General features: G+C 51.1%; 1 protein-coding gene and 1 non-coding gene across 2 annotated transcripts in view; both read left to right on the top strand.

The window, feature by feature from the left end:
• Positions 1–19,645, top strand: part of LOC139239359 (glycogen phosphorylase, muscle form-like) — a 77,276-nt gene that overhangs the window by 12,212 nt on the left and 45,419 nt on the right. The window contains exons 2-7 of the mRNA XM_070868036.1: positions 4,015–4,116; positions 8,240–8,318; positions 9,930–10,033; positions 13,765–13,896; positions 14,596–14,707; positions 15,738–15,958. Coding sequence (XP_070724137.1) covers positions 4,015–4,116; positions 8,240–8,318; positions 9,930–10,033; positions 13,765–13,896; positions 14,596–14,707; positions 15,738–15,958 — 750 coding nt within the window. The remainder of the gene's footprint in view (positions 1–4,014; positions 4,117–8,239; positions 8,319–9,929; positions 10,034–13,764; positions 13,897–14,595; positions 14,708–15,737; positions 15,959–19,645) is intronic.
• On the top strand, positions 1,766–1,846 carry trnay-gua (transfer RNA tyrosine (anticodon GUA)). The gene is given in 2 exon segments: positions 1,766–1,802; positions 1,807–1,846. It is a non-coding gene; the product is annotated as a tRNA-Tyr (tRNA).

Raw genomic sequence — 19,645 nt, 5'->3', positions numbered from 1 at the left:
CTCCAGTCTTGAGAACATAAGAAATAGGAGCAGGAGTAGGCCATACTGCCCCTCGAGCCTGCTCCACCATTTGAAGATCGCCCATGACCTCCACTCCATTTTCCTGCACTATCCCCATATCCCTTGATTCCCTTAATATCCCAAAATTTATTGATCTCAGCCTTGAATATACTCAACGACTGAGCATCCACAGCCCTCTGGAGAATTTCTAAGATTCACCACCCTCTGAGTGAAGAAATTGCTCCTCATCTCAGTCCTAAATGGCCGACCCCTTATCCTGAGACTGGTTCTAAACTCTCCAACCAGGAGAAACAGCCTCTCCGCATCTACCCTAACAAACCCTCTCAGAATCTTGCATGTTTCAATAATATCACTTCTCATTCTTCTAAACTCCAGAGAGTATAAGCTCAATCTCTCCTCACAGGACAACGCTCTCATCCCAGGAATCCCTCCCATCCCAGGAATCAATCTATTAAATCTTTGTTTCACTCCCTCTGTGGCAAGTATATACTTCCTCAGATGAGGAGACCAAAACTGTATGCAGTACTCCAGATGTGGTCTCACCAAAGCCCTGTACAATTGTAGCAGGACTTCCTTATCATTGTACGCCTTCCCCCTTGCAATAAAGGCCAACATACCATTTGCCTTCCTAATTGCTTGCTGTATCTGCATACTAACTTTTTTTGTTTTGTGTACAAAGTCACCATCATTTATTAGTCTCACACCACTTTAAAAAAAATATGTTTTTCTACCAAAGTGAACCTCCCATTTCTCCACTCTTATGGCACTCATTCAGTAGGAGCTGAGGTGGATTACCATTGCCTCCCACAGGGTTTTTGCTAATCTGCAGAATAGAACATAATAAGAACATAAGAATTAGGAACAGGAGTAGGCCATCTAACCCCTCGAGCCTGCTCCGCCATTCAACAAGATCATGGCTGATCTGACCGTGGACTCAGCTCCACTTACCCGCCCGCTCCCCGTAACCCTTAATTCCCTTTTTGGTTAAAAATCAACTTGAATACATTCAATGAGCTAGCCTCAACTGCTTCCTTGGGCAGAGAATTCCACAGATTCACAACCCTCTGGGAGAAGAAATTCCTTCTCAACTCGGTTTTAAATTGGCTCCCCTGTATTTTGAAGCTGTGCCCCCTAGTTCTAGTCTCCTCGACCAGTGGAAACAACCTCTCTGCCTCTATCTTGTCTATCCCTTTCATTATTTTAAATGTTTCTATAAGATCACCCCTCATCTTTCTGAACGCCAACAAGTAAAGACCCAGTCTACTCAATCTATCATCATAAGGTAACCCCCTCATCTCCGGAATCAGCCTAGTGAATCATCTCTCTACCCCCTCCAAAGCTAGTATATCCTTCCTTAAGTAAGGTGACCAAAACTGCACGCAGTACTCCAGGTGCGGCCTCACCAATACCCTATACAGTTGCAGCAGGACCTCCCTGCTTTTATACTCCATCCCTCTCGCAATGAAGGCCAACATTCCATTCGCCTTCCTGATTACCTGCTGCACCTGCAAACTAACTTTTTGGGATTCATGCACAAAGCAGAGTCAGGCCTGGTTAGTACTTGGATGGGAGACTGCCTGGGAATACCAGGTGCAGTGGAGCGAAATGGCCATAGCACAATAGGTAGCACTCTTGCTTGTGAGTCAGGTGGATCTGGGTTCAAATCCCACCACAGGCGCTTGAACAAAATCTAATTGATACTTCAGTGCAAAGGGACTGTTGCAGGTGCTGTATTTGGCGCTTCCCTTCGATAGCTCAGTTGGTAGAGCGGAGGACTGTAGTGGAATACTCAGCAAAGTCGCTGGTTCAATTCCGGCTCGAAGGAGCTAGTGTACTTTACTCAAAAGAGTTTCATGCACAAGGACCCCAGGTCCCTCTGCACTGCAGCATGTTGTAATTTCTCCCCATTCAAATAATATTCCCTTTTACTGTTTTTTTTTCCCAAGGTGGATGACCTCACATTTTCCGACATTGTATTCCATCTGCCAAACCTTCGCCCATTCGGTTAACCTATCGAAATCTCTTTGCAGCCTCTCTGTGTCCTCTACACAACCCGCTTTCCCACTAATATTTGTGTCATCTGAAAATTTTGTTACACTACACTCTATCCCCTCTTCCAGGTCATCTATGTATCTTGTAAACAGTTGTGGTCCCAGCACCGATCCCTGTGGCACACCACTAACCACTGATTTCCAACCCGAAAAGGACCCATTTATCCCGACTCTCTGCTTTCTGTTAGCCAGCCAATTCTCTATCCATGCTAATACATTTCCTCTGACTCCGCATACCTTTATCTTCTGCAGTAACGTTTTGTGTGGCACCTTATCAAATGCCTTTTGGAAATCTAAATACACCACATTCATCGGTACACCTCTATCCACCATGCTCGTTATATCCTCAAAGAATTCCAGTAAATTAGTTAAACATGATTTCCCCTTCATGAATCCATGCTGCGTCTGCTTGATTGCACTATTCCTATCTAGATGTCCCGCTATTTCTTCCTTAATGATAGCTTCAAGCATTTTCCCCACTACAGATGTTAAACTAACCGGCCTATAGTTACCTGCCTTTTGTCTGCCCCCTTTTTTAAACAGAGGCGTTACATTAGCTGCTTTCCAATCCGCTAATACCTCCCCAGAGTCCAGAGAATTTTGGTAGATTATAACGAATGCATCTGCTATAACTTCTGCCATCTCTTTTAATACCCTGGGATGCATTTCATCAGGACCAGGGGACTTGTCTACCTTCTCTGAGGGTGGGCTTCAACCAATGCTGAAGGAGCCCCACCTACCCTCTGCGTTAGAGGAGGCCCACTCCCTCCCATCAGACATCAGTACCCCCGCAGTACATCCACCCAGTATGCAGAGCCTCCGAACCCAACCTTTCGCAACATCGTAACAGCAGGAGGCCAGTCTGCCCTTCGAGCCTCTTCCGCCATTCAATTAGATCACGGCTGATCTGTATCTCGGCTCCCATCTACCCGCCTTGGTTCTGTAACCCTTAATACCTTCGCCCAACAAAAATCTATCAATCTCGGTCTTGAAAGCTCCAGTTGACCCCCAGCCTCAACAGCTCTTTGGGAGGGAGAGAGTTCCAGATTCCCACTCCCCTTTGTGTGAAGAAGTGCTTCCTGACATCACCCTCAAACGACTTGGCTCTAATTTTAAGGTGACTTCCCCCTTGTTCTGGACTCTCCCCACCAGAGGAAACAGTTTCTCTCTATCTACCCTATCGAATCCTTTAGTCATCTTAAACATCTCGATTAGATCATCTTTTAATCTTCTATACTCGAGGGAATACAAGCCTAGTCTATGCAGCCTGTCCTTGTAATTTAGCCCCCGGCATCATTCTGACTCCGAGAGGGGAACACTGTCCCTGTGCCAGAGGTCACTCCATCTCCTTCGTCATTCCTACTGATTATTACCAGCTTTTTCCATTCTTGGTTTCGGATTTCCAGCGGTGTTTTGCTTTTTGTTTCTGCTGCCCCGTGTCTTCACTCGCACCGAATCCCTTTCGCCCTTCACCTCCCTGTGCTCGCTGACCTACAGTGGCTCCCGTTCCCCCAGCGCCTTCAGTTTAAAATTCTTGTCCTGTGTTCCAAATCCCTCCGCGGCCTCGCTCTTCCCTATCTGTGTAATCTCCGCCAGCCCTACAACCCTCCCGAGATCTTTGCACTCCTCTAATTCTGGCCTCTCGAGCATCCCCGATTTTAATCGCTCCACCATCGGTGGCTGTGCCTTCAGCTGCCTGGGCCTCAAGCTCTGGAATTCCCTCCCTACCTCTCTCCTCCTTTAAGACATTCCTTAAAACCTACCTCTTTGACCAAGCTTTTGGTCATCTGCCCTAATATCTCCTTATGTGGCTCGGTGTTAAGTTTTATTTGAGAATGCACCTTGGGACGCTTTACTGTGTTAAAGGCGCTATATAAATGCAAGTTGTGGTTGTTTACCAAGGTTATTGAAGTTCTTTCTCTTTCTCTCCCTTTCCCTGCAGCGTATTTATTATCTGTCCCTGGAGTTCTACATGGGCCGCACGTTACAGAACACGATGGTGAACCTGGGTCTACAGAACGCCTGTGATGAAGCCATCTATCAGGTATGAGGCCCAGCAATAGCCAGGCACCTAAGGCTCATCCCTAACGTCCCCTCCCTCCGTGATGTTGCCACGTGTTCAGTCGCAATCTCTTGCTGCTCAAAATGACCTTACCGTTTGGTCGGCTATCCGTTTCCCCTCTCCTGTGACTGGTTATAAGTCGGAGTGGGGGGAGGGGGTGCATCGCAGGAATCGGGTGCAGTGTCCTAAAGGCCCGGTTCCCCTGGCGCAGGAGGGAAGGGGAGATTTTAACCCCTAGACACTGAATGCGATGACACTGAATTGTAGAATCATACGACGCAGACAGAGACCATTTGGCCCATTGTGCCTGTGCTGGCTCTTTGAAATTAATCCCATTCCCTCCTACTCTTCACCTTATAATTTTTCCTTTTTCAAGTATTTAACCAATTCCCTGTGTGAAAGTTACGATTGAATCTGCTCCCGCCGCCCTTTCAGGCAGCGCGTTCCCGATCACAGCAACTCGCTGCGTAAAAACATTCTCCCCATCTCCCTCACTGGTTCTTTTGCCGATTATCATCGACACTGCCGGAGGGGATTGATGGGAGTGCAACTCTGTGGAGGGGTGTGGCAGCATTTCTGCCGGGTGGGTGGGGGTTAGAATTCCCTCTATTATCTCTGGGCTGGCCTTCCTGGCAGTGACAGTAGGGATTGGACGTAGTGGAGCGCTCCCTGTGTCCCAGCTCACAGGACAGTGCAGGTCCCTCCTCTCAGCTCCTGTCAACCTTCAGGTGATCTTATCGAAACATATAAGCTTATGAGGGGGCTTGACAAGGTGGATGATGTTTCCACTGATGGGGGAGACTAGAATTAGAGGGCATAATCTTAGAATAAGGGGCTGCCCATTTAAAACTGAGATGAGGAGGAATTTCTTCTCTGAAGGTTGTAAATCTGTGGAAGCTGCCTCGGAGAGCTGTGGAAGCTGGGACATTGAATAAATTTAAGACAGAAATAGACAGTTTCTTGAGAGATAAGGAGTTATGGGGAGCGGGCAGGGAAGTGGATGCGAGTCCATGATCAGATCAGCCGTGATCTTATTGAATGACGGAGCAGGCTCGAGGGGCCGTATGGCCTATTCCTGCTCCTATTTCTTGTGTTCTTATGTAACCTTCAGTTCCTCACCCAAGGGAACATAGGAACAGGAGGAGGCCATTCAGCCCCTTGAGCCTGGTCCGCCATTCAATGAGATCATGGCTGATCTGGGGCCTAACTCCCAACTACCTGCCTTTGGCCCATCCCCCTTAATACCTTTGGTTAACAAAAATCGATTTAAAATTAACAATTGATCTCACGTCAACTGCTGTTTGCGGAAGAGTTCCAAACTTCTTCCACCCTTTGTGTGTAGAAGTGTTTCTTCATTTCACTCCTGAAAGGCCTGGCCCTATTTTTTAGACTACGCCCCCTAGTCCAAGACTCCCCAACCAGCGGGAAAAGCTTTTCTCTGTCTACCCTATCTGTTCCCCTTAATATCCTGAAGACTTCGATGAGATCACACCGTCTAAACTGTAGGGAGTAGAATCCTAGCTTGTGCGCGCTGGGAATGGGAGTGATCCGGGTGCCGGCAGGACATTTGGTCATGAAGTGCATCGCACCTCAGCCCAATCTCGTCCACACAGCACCGCCCCCTGCATTTCGAGGCGGGACGTCGAGTTACCAGGAGGCCGTCTGGTGCCCTCTCCCAGTTGGCTCGTGTTCAATGAGGACCTCCCGCTGGATGATTTGGCAAAGGCGTCTGCGAGCAAGCCAGACGAGGAGATGCCGGTCGAGCTGGCGGATTGCCGCCAGGGTGGAGTCAAGGGCGTGCTACTCTCCGCCTCATTGTCCCTGGGCTAGGGAGGAATAAAAGTGTCGCTGTTACCGAGGGGTGAGGATTGGGGCCTTCCCCCGCCAATAATTTAATCTTGGCTCAGTCGAGGCTCGCGTGTGAAGCATGACACCTCATGGGCTAGGTCCTGCGGGCTGCCATTCTCGTCACCAGACACCCTCGGGGGCAGTTTGGGGGTCGGACCTCGGCCCGGTGTATCGAGCTCGACAGACTGGAGGCTGGGTGACTGACCTTACCGAGCCCCCTGGCTGCATTCTAAAGGACCGTGACATTTAGGAGTCTGACTGATTAGTCAGGAATTGGCCACAGCTGTTCCGCTGCCTTCTCCCATTACAGACCTCGAGCAGACTGTAACTGCTTGAAGCTGTGATGCGATGCTTTCTAAGGCAGAAGAGGAGCTACCCATTGAGTCCTTCAGTGATGACCTCCATTATAGTCCTCCTGAAGACCTCCTCCATTTTAGTTCACCTCCTTCATAGAATCATGGAAACTTACGGCACGGAAGGAGACCATTTCGGCCCATCGTGTCCGCGCCGGCCGACCAAGAGCTACCCAGCCTAATCCCACTTTCCCGCTCTGGGTCCGTAGCCCTGTAGGTTACAAGTGCACATCCAAGTACTTTTTAAATGTGGTGAGGGTTTCTGCCTCTACCACCCTTTCAGGCCGTGAGTTCCGCCCCAGACCCCCACCACCCTCTGGGTGAAGACATTTCCCCTCAAATCCCCTCTAAACCTCCTCCCAATTACTTTAAATCTGTGCCCCTGGTTGTTGACCCCTCTGCCAAGGGAAACGGGTCCGTCCTATCCACTCTATCCAGGCCCCTCATAATTTTATACACCTCAATCAGGTCTCCCCTCAGCCTCCTCTGTTCCAAAGAAAACAACCCCAACCTATCCAATCTTTCCTCATCGCTAAAATTCTCCAGTCCAGGCAACATCCTTGTAAATCTCCTCTGTACCCTCTCCAGTGCAATCACATCTTTCCTGTAATGCGGTGACCAGAACTGCACGCAGTACTCCAGCTGTGGTCTAACGTAGTGTTGTATACAGTTCAAGCATAACCTCCCTGCCCTCTTATTTTGATGCTGACTGCTCCTTCCTGTTCAAATTCCTAGAACTATCCCAATGTCCCTTCCCTTTTACCGCCCCCCCCCCCCCCTCCTTTGGTTGTACATTTGTGCTGAGGCAGAAGTCCAAGGGTAGCAGCCACCATCTGGTACCTCACCCAAATGGCCAATCTTCATGGGTGAGCCCACATGGCGAGGGTCAGCAGGATATCCCACCGTGGTGACTGGGAGGAGAGGACAACACGGTTGGGCTCAATCCTTCCACACTAGGTGCCCACACATGGCCACTTACCAGTAGGAGGTGCTGGCCAGTGATTTGCACCAAGAAAGAAAGAAAGACTTTGATTTATACAGCGCCTTTCACGACCTCCGGACGTCTCAAAGCACTTTACAGACAATGAAGTACTTTTGGAGTGTAGTCGCTGTTGTAATGTGGGAAATGCAGCAGACAATTTGTGCACAGCAAGCTCCCACACAGAACACTCTGATAATGACCAGATAGTTTGTTTTATTGTTAAATTGATTGAGGGATAAATATTGCCCAGGACACCGGGGAGAACTCCCCCGCTCTTCATCGAAATCGTGCCATGGGATCATTTACGTCCACTGGAGAGGGCAGACGGGGCCTCGGTTTAATGTCTCATCTGAATGACGGCCCCTCCGACGGTGTGGCGCTCCCTCACTACTGCCCCTCCGACAGTGGCGCTCCCTCACTACTGCCCCTCCGACAGTGTGGCGCTCCCTCAGTACTGCCCCTCCGACAGTGTGGCGCTCCCTCAGTACTGCCCCTCCGACAGTGTGGCGCTCCCTCACTACTGCCCCTCCGACAGTGCGGCGCTCCCTCAGTACTGCCCCTCCGACGGTGCGGCGCTCCCTCAGTACTGCCCCTCCGACGGTGTGGCGCTCCCTCACTACTGCACTGGAGTATTGGCCTAGATTTTTTTTGGTGCTCAGGACTCTAACCCACAACTTTCTGACTCAGGTAAGGGTGCTACCCACTGAGCCACAGCTGTCACCAGGAGCCCGAGTATTAACTCCCGCTGTGGCATTGAGGCCAATTGCTGCACATCGACTGTGGGCCATGTGAGAGCTAGACCACAGACCGTCCTGGTTGCGAAACCCAGTTCCACAGCAGGTGGCGTCTGTTAGGGTTACAGCGGTCGGGGTGAGCTATGTGACGGCGTCTCGTTTGTTTATTTGTTGTATTTCCTCCACAGCTTGGTCTGGACATGGAAGAATTAGAGGACATCGAAGAAGATGCTGGGCTTGGAAACGGGGGTCTGGGCCGGCTGGCTGGTAAGGAACTCCCATTGGCCCCGTTTTCTTGCTTCGGTGGGATCCCATTTCTGTTCACACGGGCCGTTCATGCCCCACCTCCCCTTCAGCCCCTGCTCCATTCACGGCTCTGAGGTTGGCTCAAGCTGGGATTAAAGGAGACTTCCCTCTCCCTTTTCTGCTCTCCAGCAGGGAGCAAGTGGGGTTATCCCAGGCTCCGCACATCAGGTGAGCGATTTTTTTTCCCTTCCTGTGTGAACTTGGCAACTGCTCAGCATCACTTGATTAACAGTGGGAGGTCTGTGTGGGGGAATCACAGATCCCCCTGACCCATCACTGTGTGTGTGTGAGAATCACAGACACAGACCCCCCGACCCATCACTGTGTGTGTGTGGGGAGGAGGGGGGGGGGGATCACAGACACAGACCCCCGACCCATCACTGTGTGGGAGGGGGGGGGGGGGAATCACAGACACAGACCCCCGACCCATCACTGTGTGTGTGTGGGGAGGGGGGGGGGGAGATCACAGACACAGACCCCCGACCATCACTGTGTGTGTGTGTGTGGGGGGGGGATCACAGACACAGACCCCCGACCCATCACTGTGTGTGTGTGGGGGGGAAATCACAGACACAGACCCCCGTCCCATCGCTGTGTGTGTGTGAACCCATCACTATGTGTGGGGGGAAGACACAGACCCACGTTCCATCACTGTGTGTGTGTGTGTGTGGGGGGGGGGGAACCCATCACTGTGTGTGTGGGGGGGGGGAAATCACAGACACAGACCCCCCGTCCCATCACTGTGTGTGTGGGGGGGGGGAAATCACAGACACAGACCCCCGTCCCATCACTGTGTGTGTGTGGGGAATCACAGACACAGACCCCCGTCCCATCACTGTGTGTGTGTGTGTGTGTGTGGGGGAATCACAGACACAGACCCCCATCTCATCACTGTGTGTGTGTGGGGAATAACAGACACAGACCCCCGTCCCATCACTGTGTGTGGGGGGGGGGGGAACCCATCATTGTGTGTGTGTGTGGGGGGAGGAATCACAGACACAGACCCCCGTCCCATCACTGTGTGTGTGGGGAATCACGGACACAGACCCCCGTCCCATCACTGTGTGTGTGGGGGGGGGAATCACAGACACAGACCCCCGTCCCATCACTGTGTGTGTGTATGTGGGGAATCACAGACACAGACCCCCGTCCCATCACTGTGTGTGTGGGGGAATCACAGACACAGACCCTGTCCCATCGCTGTGGCTGGGTGCAGTGACTACTGTCTGTCAAGGTTCTTACCTCCATTGATGCAGACAACACAAGCGGGTTCGGGACACAATTCGAAACGTGGCCCCGGAGACTGAAGGGTGATAAGGTGGGTTGAAGTCAGTCACAGTATTGCTCCCCACTCCGTGTCTGTACCATCCAAAAGAAAGTCTGTCATTTTTACAGCAGGGAGCAAGGGGGGTTCTCCCAGGCTCCGCACATATGGACATCCCAAAGTTCTTTGCAGCCAGTGAGGTACTTTGTGAAGCGTAGTCACTGTTGTAATGTAGCTTTAGTGACTTGAAGCTGATATTTGGTCGTGGCAAATGCTGACACTGCTGACTGACTCTTCCTCCTGCCTAGCTTGCTTCCTGGACTCCATGGCTACGCTGGGCCTGGCTGCCTATGGCTACGGAATCCGCTACGAGTTTGGCATCTTCAACCAGAAGATTTCCAACGGGTGGCAGGTGAATAACTTACCGAAATGATTTCATTTGGTACCAGTCGGTGTTCCTTCAGCGCGGAGCCTTTTGGGCAAGGCCCAGAGTGCAGGGCACCACCAAGGTTGGAGACAATGTAGAGATGAGGAATATCAAGAAGTTCCAATCGAGCTTGGGTTTTTAAAAGCTAGTGGGCTGTAGGAGGAAGTCTGAGGGAGGGAAAGTTCCAGTTTTTTGAGGTTGGGAACAAAATGAGTGGCAAATGGGACGTTAGCCTTTATTTTAAAGGGATTGGAGTAAAGAAGTCTCACTATAATTACACAGGGCCCTGGTGAGACCACACCTGGAGTACTGTGCACTGTTTTGATCTCCTTACCCAAGGAAGGATACATCTTCCTCAGAGGGAATGCAACGAAGGTTCACCAGCCTGATTCCTGGGATGGGGGGATTGTCCTACGAGGAGAGATTGAGTAGACTAGGCCTTTTTCTCTAGAGTTTAGAAGAATGAGAGGTGATCCCATTGAAACTTATACACAATTTTTACAGGGCTTGACAGGGTAAATGCAGGGGGGATGTTTCCTCTGGCTGCAGAGTCGAGGGGTCACATTCTCGGGATAAGGGGTCAGCCATTTGGGACTGAGATTAGGAGAAAGTTCATCACAGGGTGGTGAATCAGAGGGAATTCTTGACCCCAGAGGACTGTGGATGCTCAGTCTTTGAGCATATTCAAGGCTGAGAGCGGATAGATTTTTGGACATGGGGAATCGAGGGATATGGGGATCGGATGGGAAAGTGGTGTTGAAGCCGAAGATCAGTCATGATCTTGCTGAATGGCGAAGCAGGCTCGAGGGGCTGAATGGCCGACTCCTGCTCCTATTTCTTAGAAGTAGGAGCTCGGTGTGTGGGGGCGAATCACAGACAGGCAATGAGTCTTAATTTCAGCCCAGGGGGGAGGAGGGGGAGGGGGAGGAGGAGGGGGAATAATAATGCAGAGAAAGAACGACTACTTATCTTTGAGCCTCGATAAAGAGAGAGAGAGAAATAGAGACAAGAGAAACAGCTGCCTCTCCCGCCGCCCCCTCCCCCACTTCCCTGATCATGTTCATCGCATTGCATTAAAGGTCAAATGGGAATAGTTTGAACTTTCAGGGCCTAAAGGTCGTGCAGTAATCCTGGAAGCAACAGGTGGTGGTTGGGGTGATGGCCAGGCCCCCCCCACTCCTCTGTTAATCAGTCACTGTCTCCGATGCTGCTTCTCTCTTCTGCAGCAACTCCCTCTTATTTTTTTTTGTCCTGAGTTTTTACTTTTCCCTGTGCCTCCACCTCCAGTTTGCTGCCCTCCGCTCCCAGATCCTGTCACTGCGTGGGGACTGCACGCAGTCTAATACCTCCTGCTCCCTCCCCGTACTCTTTACTATCCCACTCACTCCCCGTACTCTTTAATATCCCACCCAGTCTAATCCACTCTCCCCCTCACTCCCCGTACCCTTTAATATCCCACCCTCTCTCTCCCTCACTCCCCGTACCCTTTAATATCCCACCCTCTCTCTCCCTCACTCCCCGTCTCCTTTAATATCCCACCCAGTCTCCCCCTCACTCCCCGTACCCTTTAATATCCCACCCAGTCTAATCCACTCTCCCCCTCACTCCCCGTACCCTTTAATATCCCACCCTCTCTCTCCCTCACTCCCCGTACCCTTTAATATCCCACCCTCTCTCTCCCTCACTCCCCATACCCTTTAATATCCCACCCAGTCTCTCCCTCACTCCCCGTACCCTTTAATATCCCACCCACTCTCCCCCTCACTCCCCATACCCTTTAATATCCCACCCAGTCTAATCCACTCTCCCCCTCACTCCCCGTACCCTTTAATATCCCACCCAGTCTCCCCCTCACTCTCCGTACCCTTTAATATCCCACCCAGTCTCACCCTCACTCCCCGTACCCTTTAATATCCCACCCACTCTCCCCCTCACTCCCCGTACCCTTTAATATCCCACCCAGTCTCCCCCTCACTCCCCGTACCCTTTAATATCCCACCCAGTCTCACCCTCACTCCCCGTACCCTTTAATATCCCACCCAGTCTCCCCTCACTCCCTGAAGACCCTCACTCCTCACTCCCTTTAATATCCCACCCAGTCTATTCCCACTCTAATACCACTCCCCATAGCCTTAGTTCAGTGCCCACCGCCCGGTTCTGCATTGAGGTGTCATGCTACAGGGTGGCCAACTCTGCCCAGTCTGAGCCTCGGCATCGCTGTGCACGCACTCCCTCCACCCCCACAGCACACTGCGCTGAGCATTTGGCTTCCGACAGACTTTGGAAGCAAATTGCAAAAAGCCCGTTAGCCGCCTGCTTGCTGGACTGCATTTGCAGCCTAGCAACCTTTAGCATTGCCACGGAAATCACCCCTTCCCTCCCCCGCCACCCCTCCCCCCCCGGTAATACAAATCCCATTGCCGCAATGCGGTGCATTCTGGCTGCAGGGTTCCTGCACAGTCACGTTCCAGACTTGTCTGGGGCAGATGTCTTCAGGTCCGGGGGAGAGGGCGGGGGAAGGGGAGGGGCTGTGTATTGAGCAGCAGTCCAGTGAGGCCAGCAGGGTTCTGCTGCAGTGCTCTCCAAATCAAAGGCTGGCCCCGGCTTGTGTCTGAGCATCCCAGCGCTGCTATCGTCCTGTAGTCCTCGTCTCACACACGTCAAGAGCTCCATTAACCCTGTGTGTGTGCGTGCGTGCGTCGGGCGCGCGCACAGGGGTTGTCATGTCCCAAAGGTCAAAGGGCAGTCTGAACCCTGCCACTGTTTTTCTTGAGCCGAATTAATTATCTTTCCACTTCCAAACCCCACCGCCAGTCATTTATATAGGGCCGTTAAAGACCACCGGGCTTTGAAGTGTAGTCATTGTTGTAATGTCGGAAACGCGGCAGCCAACTTGCACACAGCAAGTGATAATGGCCTGTTCATCTGTGGGTTGAGGGATAAATATTGGTCAGGACATTGGGGGAAAACTCCCCTGCTCTTCTTCCAATAGTGCCATGGGATCTTTTGTATCCACCTTAGAGCAGACGGGGCCTCGGTTTAACGTCTCATCCGAAAGACAGCCCCTCCGGCAGCGCGGCGCTCTCTCAGTACCGCCCCTCCGGCAGCGCGGCGCTCTCTCAGTTCCGGCACTGGGAGTGTCGGCCTGGCTTGTGGTTCAAGTCTCTGCAACCCCCGACCCAAAAGCTCCACTCCAATCAGTGGGTAGTAGTCAGGAACCAGGGGAGGCGCCTCGCTGTGTGCGGGGAGGGAGGGGGAAGGGTCTGATGTGTGAGGGGAGGGAAGGTTCAAGTGTGTCTCGCTGTGTGTGGGGAGGGAGGGGGAAGGGTCTGATGTGCGAGGGGAGGGAAGGTTGAAGTGTGTCTCGCTGTGTGTGGGGAGGGAGGAGGAAGGGTCTGATGTGCGAGGGGAGGGAAGGTTGAAGTGTGCCTCACTGTGTGTGGGGAGGGAGGGGGAAGGGTCTGATGTGTGAGGGGAGGGAAGGTTGAAGTGTGCCTCGCTGTGTGTGGGGAGGGAGGGGGAAGGGTCTGATGTGTGAGGGGAGGGAAGGTTGAAGTGTGCCTCACTGTGTGTGGGGAGGGAGGGGGAAGGGTCTGATGTGTGAGGGGAGGGAAGGTTGAAGTGTGCCTCACTGTGTGTGTGGCGGAGGTCTTTCTCGGCCTGTTGAAGGGCTGTGAGTGTTGAATACCCACTCTGACCTGCCGCTGTATTGCCAGGTGGAGGAGGCTGATGACTGGCTGCGGTTCGGCAATCCTTGGGAGAAAGCCCGCCCGGAATACACCATCCCCGTCAATTTCTACGGCCGAGTGGAGCATACCCATGAGGGCGTCAAATGGGTGGACACTCAGGTAAGGAGCACAAACCAGGTAATGCCTTCTATAGCCAGGGAGCATCCGGAGTGCGACTGGGTCAGGAAATGTGCATTTCCATAGTGCCTTTCACGGCCTTGGGACGTTCCGAAGTACTTTTTGAAGTGTAGTCACTGTTGTAATGTGCGAAACATGGCAGCCAATTTGCGCACAGCAAGCTCCCACCGACAGCAATAATGAACAGATCAGCTATGTTTAGTGATGTTGATTGAGGGATAAATATTGGCCAGGATACTGGGGAGAACTCCCCTGCTCTTCTTCCAATAGTGGCTGTGGGATCTTTTATGCCCACCTGAGAGGGCAGACGGGGCCTCGGTATAACGTTTCATCCGAAAGACAGCACCTCCAGCACTGGGAGTGTCGGCTTGGATTGTGGGTTCCGGTCTCTGGAGTGAGGCTTGGACCCACGACCTTCTGACTCCGAGGTAAGAGAGAGGGAGAAATACCGACTGAGCATAGCATGTGTCATTCCGTTGGGAGGTTGGGGTTGAAGTAAATTGATGGGACAGTGTAGAGGGAGCTTTACTCTGTATCTAACCCCGTGCTGTAGCTGCCCTGGGAGTGTTTGACCGGACAGTGTAGAGGGAGCTTTACTCTGTATTTTGATGGGGCCTGCTGTAGAATGGATTTTTCCTGTGCTCGTGTGTGGGGTTATAACCCTGTTCCTGTGTGCTCTAGGTTGTCCTGGCTTTGCCATATGACACTCCAGTGCCGGGCTACAAGAACAACACCGTCAACACCATGCGGCTGTGGTCTGCCAAAGCGCCCAACGATTTTAAACTGGAAGACTGTGAGTTGCCCTTTTTTGATTTATTGCTCACATGCAGAGAGCTGCGGAGGCTCTGTCCGTCCTCTAGTAACCTAAGCCAATCTTCACGCGCAAGCCTGCGTGGTGACTATTCAACTATGATGGGCATCGCGGCTGAGTCCAATTCTGTCCTCGCATGCACGCAGATTTGACCTTTCCACAGGGGTCACTAGATTTCCATTTGCCTTTCTCGCACTCTTGTGGTCTCTGCACCCAACCACGTTTCCCCCCCCCCCCCCCCCCACCCCACCCTGGCTGGTTCAGCTCGGGGTCCAATCTGTACCCTGCCGCTGTGTGATCCACGCCCCACCATTGGAGCTGCTGCTCTAATCTGCCACCAACTCCTGACCGGCCATTGAATTCCCACCCCTGTCCCCCCCCCCCACACTCCTCGTTACTATCTGGTTACTCCTCCTGGAATGTGGGCGATCGTGGACCCCCCCCCCACCCCCATTTTCCCTCCCCTCCTGCATTGTTCCGGCTTTTGAAAGCCAAGCTGTTGCCCCTCCGACCCCGCCCCTCCCATTTTTCTTTTCAATTTTGGTGGTATTTTGAATTTGAAACTGAACGGTTCATTTAGAATTGGAGAACCTACGGAACAGAAACTGGCCATTCAGCCCAACTGGTCTATGCCGGTGCTTATTCTCCACATGAGCCTCTTGCCACCTGAATTTCCTCTTTAACCCTCTCCCCTGTATCCCTCTATTCCATTCTCCCTCATCTACGCTTCAAGCCTCCCCTTTAAATACATTGAATATATGAACAGTGCTGGACAGGTAAAGACCCTCTGGTCCAACCAGCCTGTCCCACACAATCCCGATACTTTGTGCGTCACAATATATCCACACTCTACCCGCCTGAGACACTCTGATCTCCTGCACGAGGCGAAAAAACAGCTTTTTAAAAAAAAACAGGCCACTTTGGGGGGGAAAAAAATCTGAAATTCCCCTCTGACGTATCTAGGTGATCGTAACTAGTCCAGGAGATCACTCAGTCCCTAAATTCCCTGCAGTACCCACCGTTTTGTACGAGGTGATCTCCGCACCAACCAGAACGAGGTCCAGCTCTCACTTAAAGGAATTCAGCCAATCAGCATCCACCGCACGAGACGGCAGCCTGTTCCAGAGGCCTGGTATTCTCTGGGAAAAGACCCACCTCCTGACATCTAACCCAGATCTGACCTGGCACAATTGTGACCACTGGACCTCCCTAACCTATTTAATCGGAAACAATGTGAGAATGACCAGATCATCTGTTGTAGTGACGTTGAACTCCCCTGCTCCTCTTCCACTAGTGGCCGTGGGATCTTTTATGTCCCACCAAGAGGGCAGACAGAGCCTCGGTTTAACGTCTCAATCGAAAAACGGCACTTCCGACAGTGCGGCCCTCCCTCAGTACTGCCCCTCCGACAGTGCGGCCCTCCCTCAGTACTGCCCCTCCGACAGTGCGGCCCTCCCTCAGTACTGCCCCTCCGACAGTGCGGCCCTCCCTCAGTACTGCCCCTCCGACAGTGCGGCCCTCCCTCAGTACTGCCCCTCCGACAGTGCGGCCCTCCCTCAGTACTGCCCTTCCGACAGTGCGGCCCTCCCTCAGTACTGCCCCAGGAGTGTCAGTGTGGATTAGGGGCTCAAGTCTCTGGAGTAGGACTCGAACCCACAAACTACTGACTCTGATGTGAGATGGAGATCCACTGAGCCACGGCTGAACCCTTCACATGTTACTGCTTCAGTCAGGATAGCCCGCATTACAAAAGAGGTTCCGAGGCGGCACTTGGCTTTTGACCAGAACGGAAGCACAATGGACCAATTTAATGGGGGTGAAAGACATGATGGGGGCAGTTTCCCCACACGATTCCCTGTGGGGATGGGGAGGCGTGGAGAAGCCCTGTAGCTGCTCCTTACTGTGTGGGGACATCATCCCAGCCCGACTGCATGCTTCCAAGGCACCTAGTGGTTGTTTGAGGAATTACACCGGCAGGACCCTGAGAGCTGACTCCCCATCTCACTGCCAAGCTTCTCGTTCCCACTCTTCTAGGAACTACCTGCTCTTTTTCAAACACTACACCACAAGATATTTACATCTCAAGTAGTTCATAGAAATCATAGAAATTTACAGCACGTAAGGAGGCCATTTCGGCCCATCGTGTCTGCGCCGGCTGACCAAGAGCTATCCAGCCTAATCCCACTTTCCAGCTCTCTGTCCGTAGCCCTGTAGGTTACAGCACTTCAATGTGGTGAGGGTTTCTGCCTCTACCACCCTTTCAGGCAGTGAGTTCCAGACCCCCACCACCCTCTGGGTGAAAACATTTCCCCTCAGGTCCCCTCTAAACCTCCCCCCAATTACTTTAAATCTGTTCCCCCTGCTTGACCCAGCTCCGATCTAAGGAACAGGAGGAGGCCATTCAGCCCCTCGAGCCTGTTCCGCCATTCAATAAGATCACGGCTGATCTGCGACCTCGCTCCACATACCTGCCTTTGCCCTTTATCCCTTAAAACCTTTGGTTTACAAAAATCTCAGATTTAAAATTAACAATTAACCCAGCATCAACTGCCTTTGCAGAAGAGAGTTCCAAACGTCTACCACCCTTTGTGTAGAAGTCTTTCCGAATTTTGCTCCGAAAATATCTGGCTCTAATTTTTAGATTAGGTCCCCTAGTCATAGAATCCCCAACCAGCGGAAATAGTTTCTCTCTCTCTCTCTCTCTCTCTCTTTTTCTCTCTCTCCTTTTCTCTTTTCTCTCTCTCTCTCTCTCTCTCTCTCTCTCCTCTTTTTCTCTCTCTCTCCTCCTTTTTCTCTCTCTCTCCTCCTTTTTCTCTCTCTCTCCTCCTTTTTCTCTCTCTCTCCACTTTTTCTCTCTCCTCTTTTTCTCTCTCTCTCCTCTTTTTCTCTCTCTCTCTCTCCTCTTTTTCTCTCTCTCTCTCTCCTCTTTTTCTCTCTCTCTCTCTCCTCTTTTTCTCTCTCTCTCTCTCCTCTTTTTCTCTCTCTCTCTCTCCTCTTTTTCTCTCTCTCTCTCTCCTCTTTTTCTCTCTCTCTCTCTCCTCTTTTTCTCTCTCTCTCTCTCCTCTTTTTCTCTCTCTCTCTCTCCTCTTTTTCTCTCTCTCTCTCTCTCCTCTTTTTCTCTCTCTCTCTCTCTCTCCTCTTTTTCTCTCTCTCTCTCTCTCTCCTCTTTTTCTCTCTCTCTCTCTCTCTCCTCTTTTTTTCTCTCTCTCTCCTCTTTTTTTCTCTCTCTCTCCTCTTTTTTCTCTCTCTCTCTCCTCTTTTTTTTTCTCTCTCTCCTCTTTTTCTCTCTCTCCTCTTTTTCTCTCTCTCCTCTTTTTCTCTCTCTCCTCTTTTTCTCTCTCTCTCCTCTTTTTCTCTCTCTCTCCTCTTTTTCTCTCTCTCTCCTCTTTTTCTCTCTCTCTCCTCTTTTTCTCTCTCTCTCCTTTTTTTCTCTCTCTCTCCTCTTTTTCTCTCTCTCTCCTCTTTTTCTCTCTCTCTCCTCTTTTTCTCTCTCTCTCCTCTTTTTCTCTCTCTCTCCTCTTTTTCTTTCTCTCTCCTCTTTTTCTTTCTCTCTCCTCTTTTTCTCTCTCTCTCTCTCTCCTCTTTTTTTCTCTCTCTCTCTCTCCTCTTTTTCTCTCTCTCTCCTCCTTTTTCTCTCTCTCTCCTCCTTTTTCTCTCTCTCTCCTCTTTTTCTCTCTCTCTCCTCTTTTTCTCTCTCTCTCCTCTTTTTCTCTCTCTCTCCTCTTTTCTCTCTCTCTCCTCTTTTTCTCTCTCTCTCCTCTTTTTCTCTCTCTCTCCTCTTTTTCTCTCTCTCTCCTCTTTTTCTCTCTCTCTCCTCTTTTCTCTCTCTCTCCCTCTTTTTCTCTCTCTCTCCTCTTTTTCTCTCTCTCTCCTCTTTTTCTCTCTCTCTCCTCTTTTTCTCTCTCTCTCCTCTTTTTCTCTCTCTCTCTCCTCTCTTTTTCTCTCTCTCTCTCCTCTCCTCTTTTTCTCTCTCTCTCCTCCTCTTTTTCTCTCTCTCTCTCCTCTCCTCTTTTTCTCTCTCTCTCTCCTCTCCTCTTTTTCTCTCTCTCTCCTCTCCTCTTTTCTCTCTCTCTCCTCTCCCTCTTTTTCTCTCTCTCTCCTCTCTCCTCTTTTCTCTCTCTCTCCTCTCCTCTTTTTCTCTCTCTCTCCTCTCCTCTTTTTCTCTCTCTCTCTCCTCTCCTCTTTTCTCTCTCTCTCTCCTTCCTCTTTCTTCTCTCTCTCTCTCCTCTTTTTCTCTCTCTCCTCTCCTCTTTTTCTCTCTCTCTCCTCTCTCTCCTCTCCCTTGTTCTCTCTCTCTCCTCGTTTTTCTCTCTCTCTCCTCTTTTTCTCTCTCTCTCTCTTCTCTCTCTCTCTCTCTCTCTCCTCTTTTTCTCTCTCTCTCTCCTTCTTTTTCTCTCTCTCTCTCTCCTCTTTTTCTCTCTCTCTCTCCTCTTTTTCTCTCTCTCTCTCCTCTCTTTTCTCTCTCTCTCTCTCTTTTCTCTCTTTCTCTCTCTCTCTCTCTCTCTTTTTCTCTCTCTCTCTCTCCTCTTTTTCTCTCTCTCTCTCTCCTCTTTTTCTCTCTCTCTCTCTCCTCTTTTTCTCTCTCTCTCTCCTCTTTTTCTCTCTCTCTCTCTCCTCTTTTTCTCTCTCTCTCTCTCCTCTTTTTCTCTCTCTCTCTCTCCTCTTTTTCTCTCTCTCTCTCTCCCTCTTTTTCTCTCTCTCTCTCTCCTCTTTTTCTCTCTCTCTCTCTCCTCTTTTTCTCTCTCTCTCTCTCCTCTTTTTCTCTCTCTCTCTCTCCTCTTTTTCTCTCTCTCTCTCTCCTCTTTTTCTCTCTCTCTCTCTCCTCTTTTTCTCTCTCTCTCTCTCTCCTCTTTTCTCTCTCTCTCTCTCCTCTTTTTCTCTCTCTCTCTCTCCTCTTTTTCTCTCTCTCTCTCTCTCTTT

This window comes from Pristiophorus japonicus, chromosome 27, assembly GCF_044704955.1.
Source record: "Pristiophorus japonicus isolate sPriJap1 chromosome 27, sPriJap1.hap1, whole genome shotgun sequence".
NCBI classification, from domain to species: domain Eukaryota; kingdom Metazoa; phylum Chordata; class Chondrichthyes; family Pristiophoridae; genus Pristiophorus; species Pristiophorus japonicus.
This window is presented reverse-complemented; position numbering and strand designations above follow the sequence as displayed.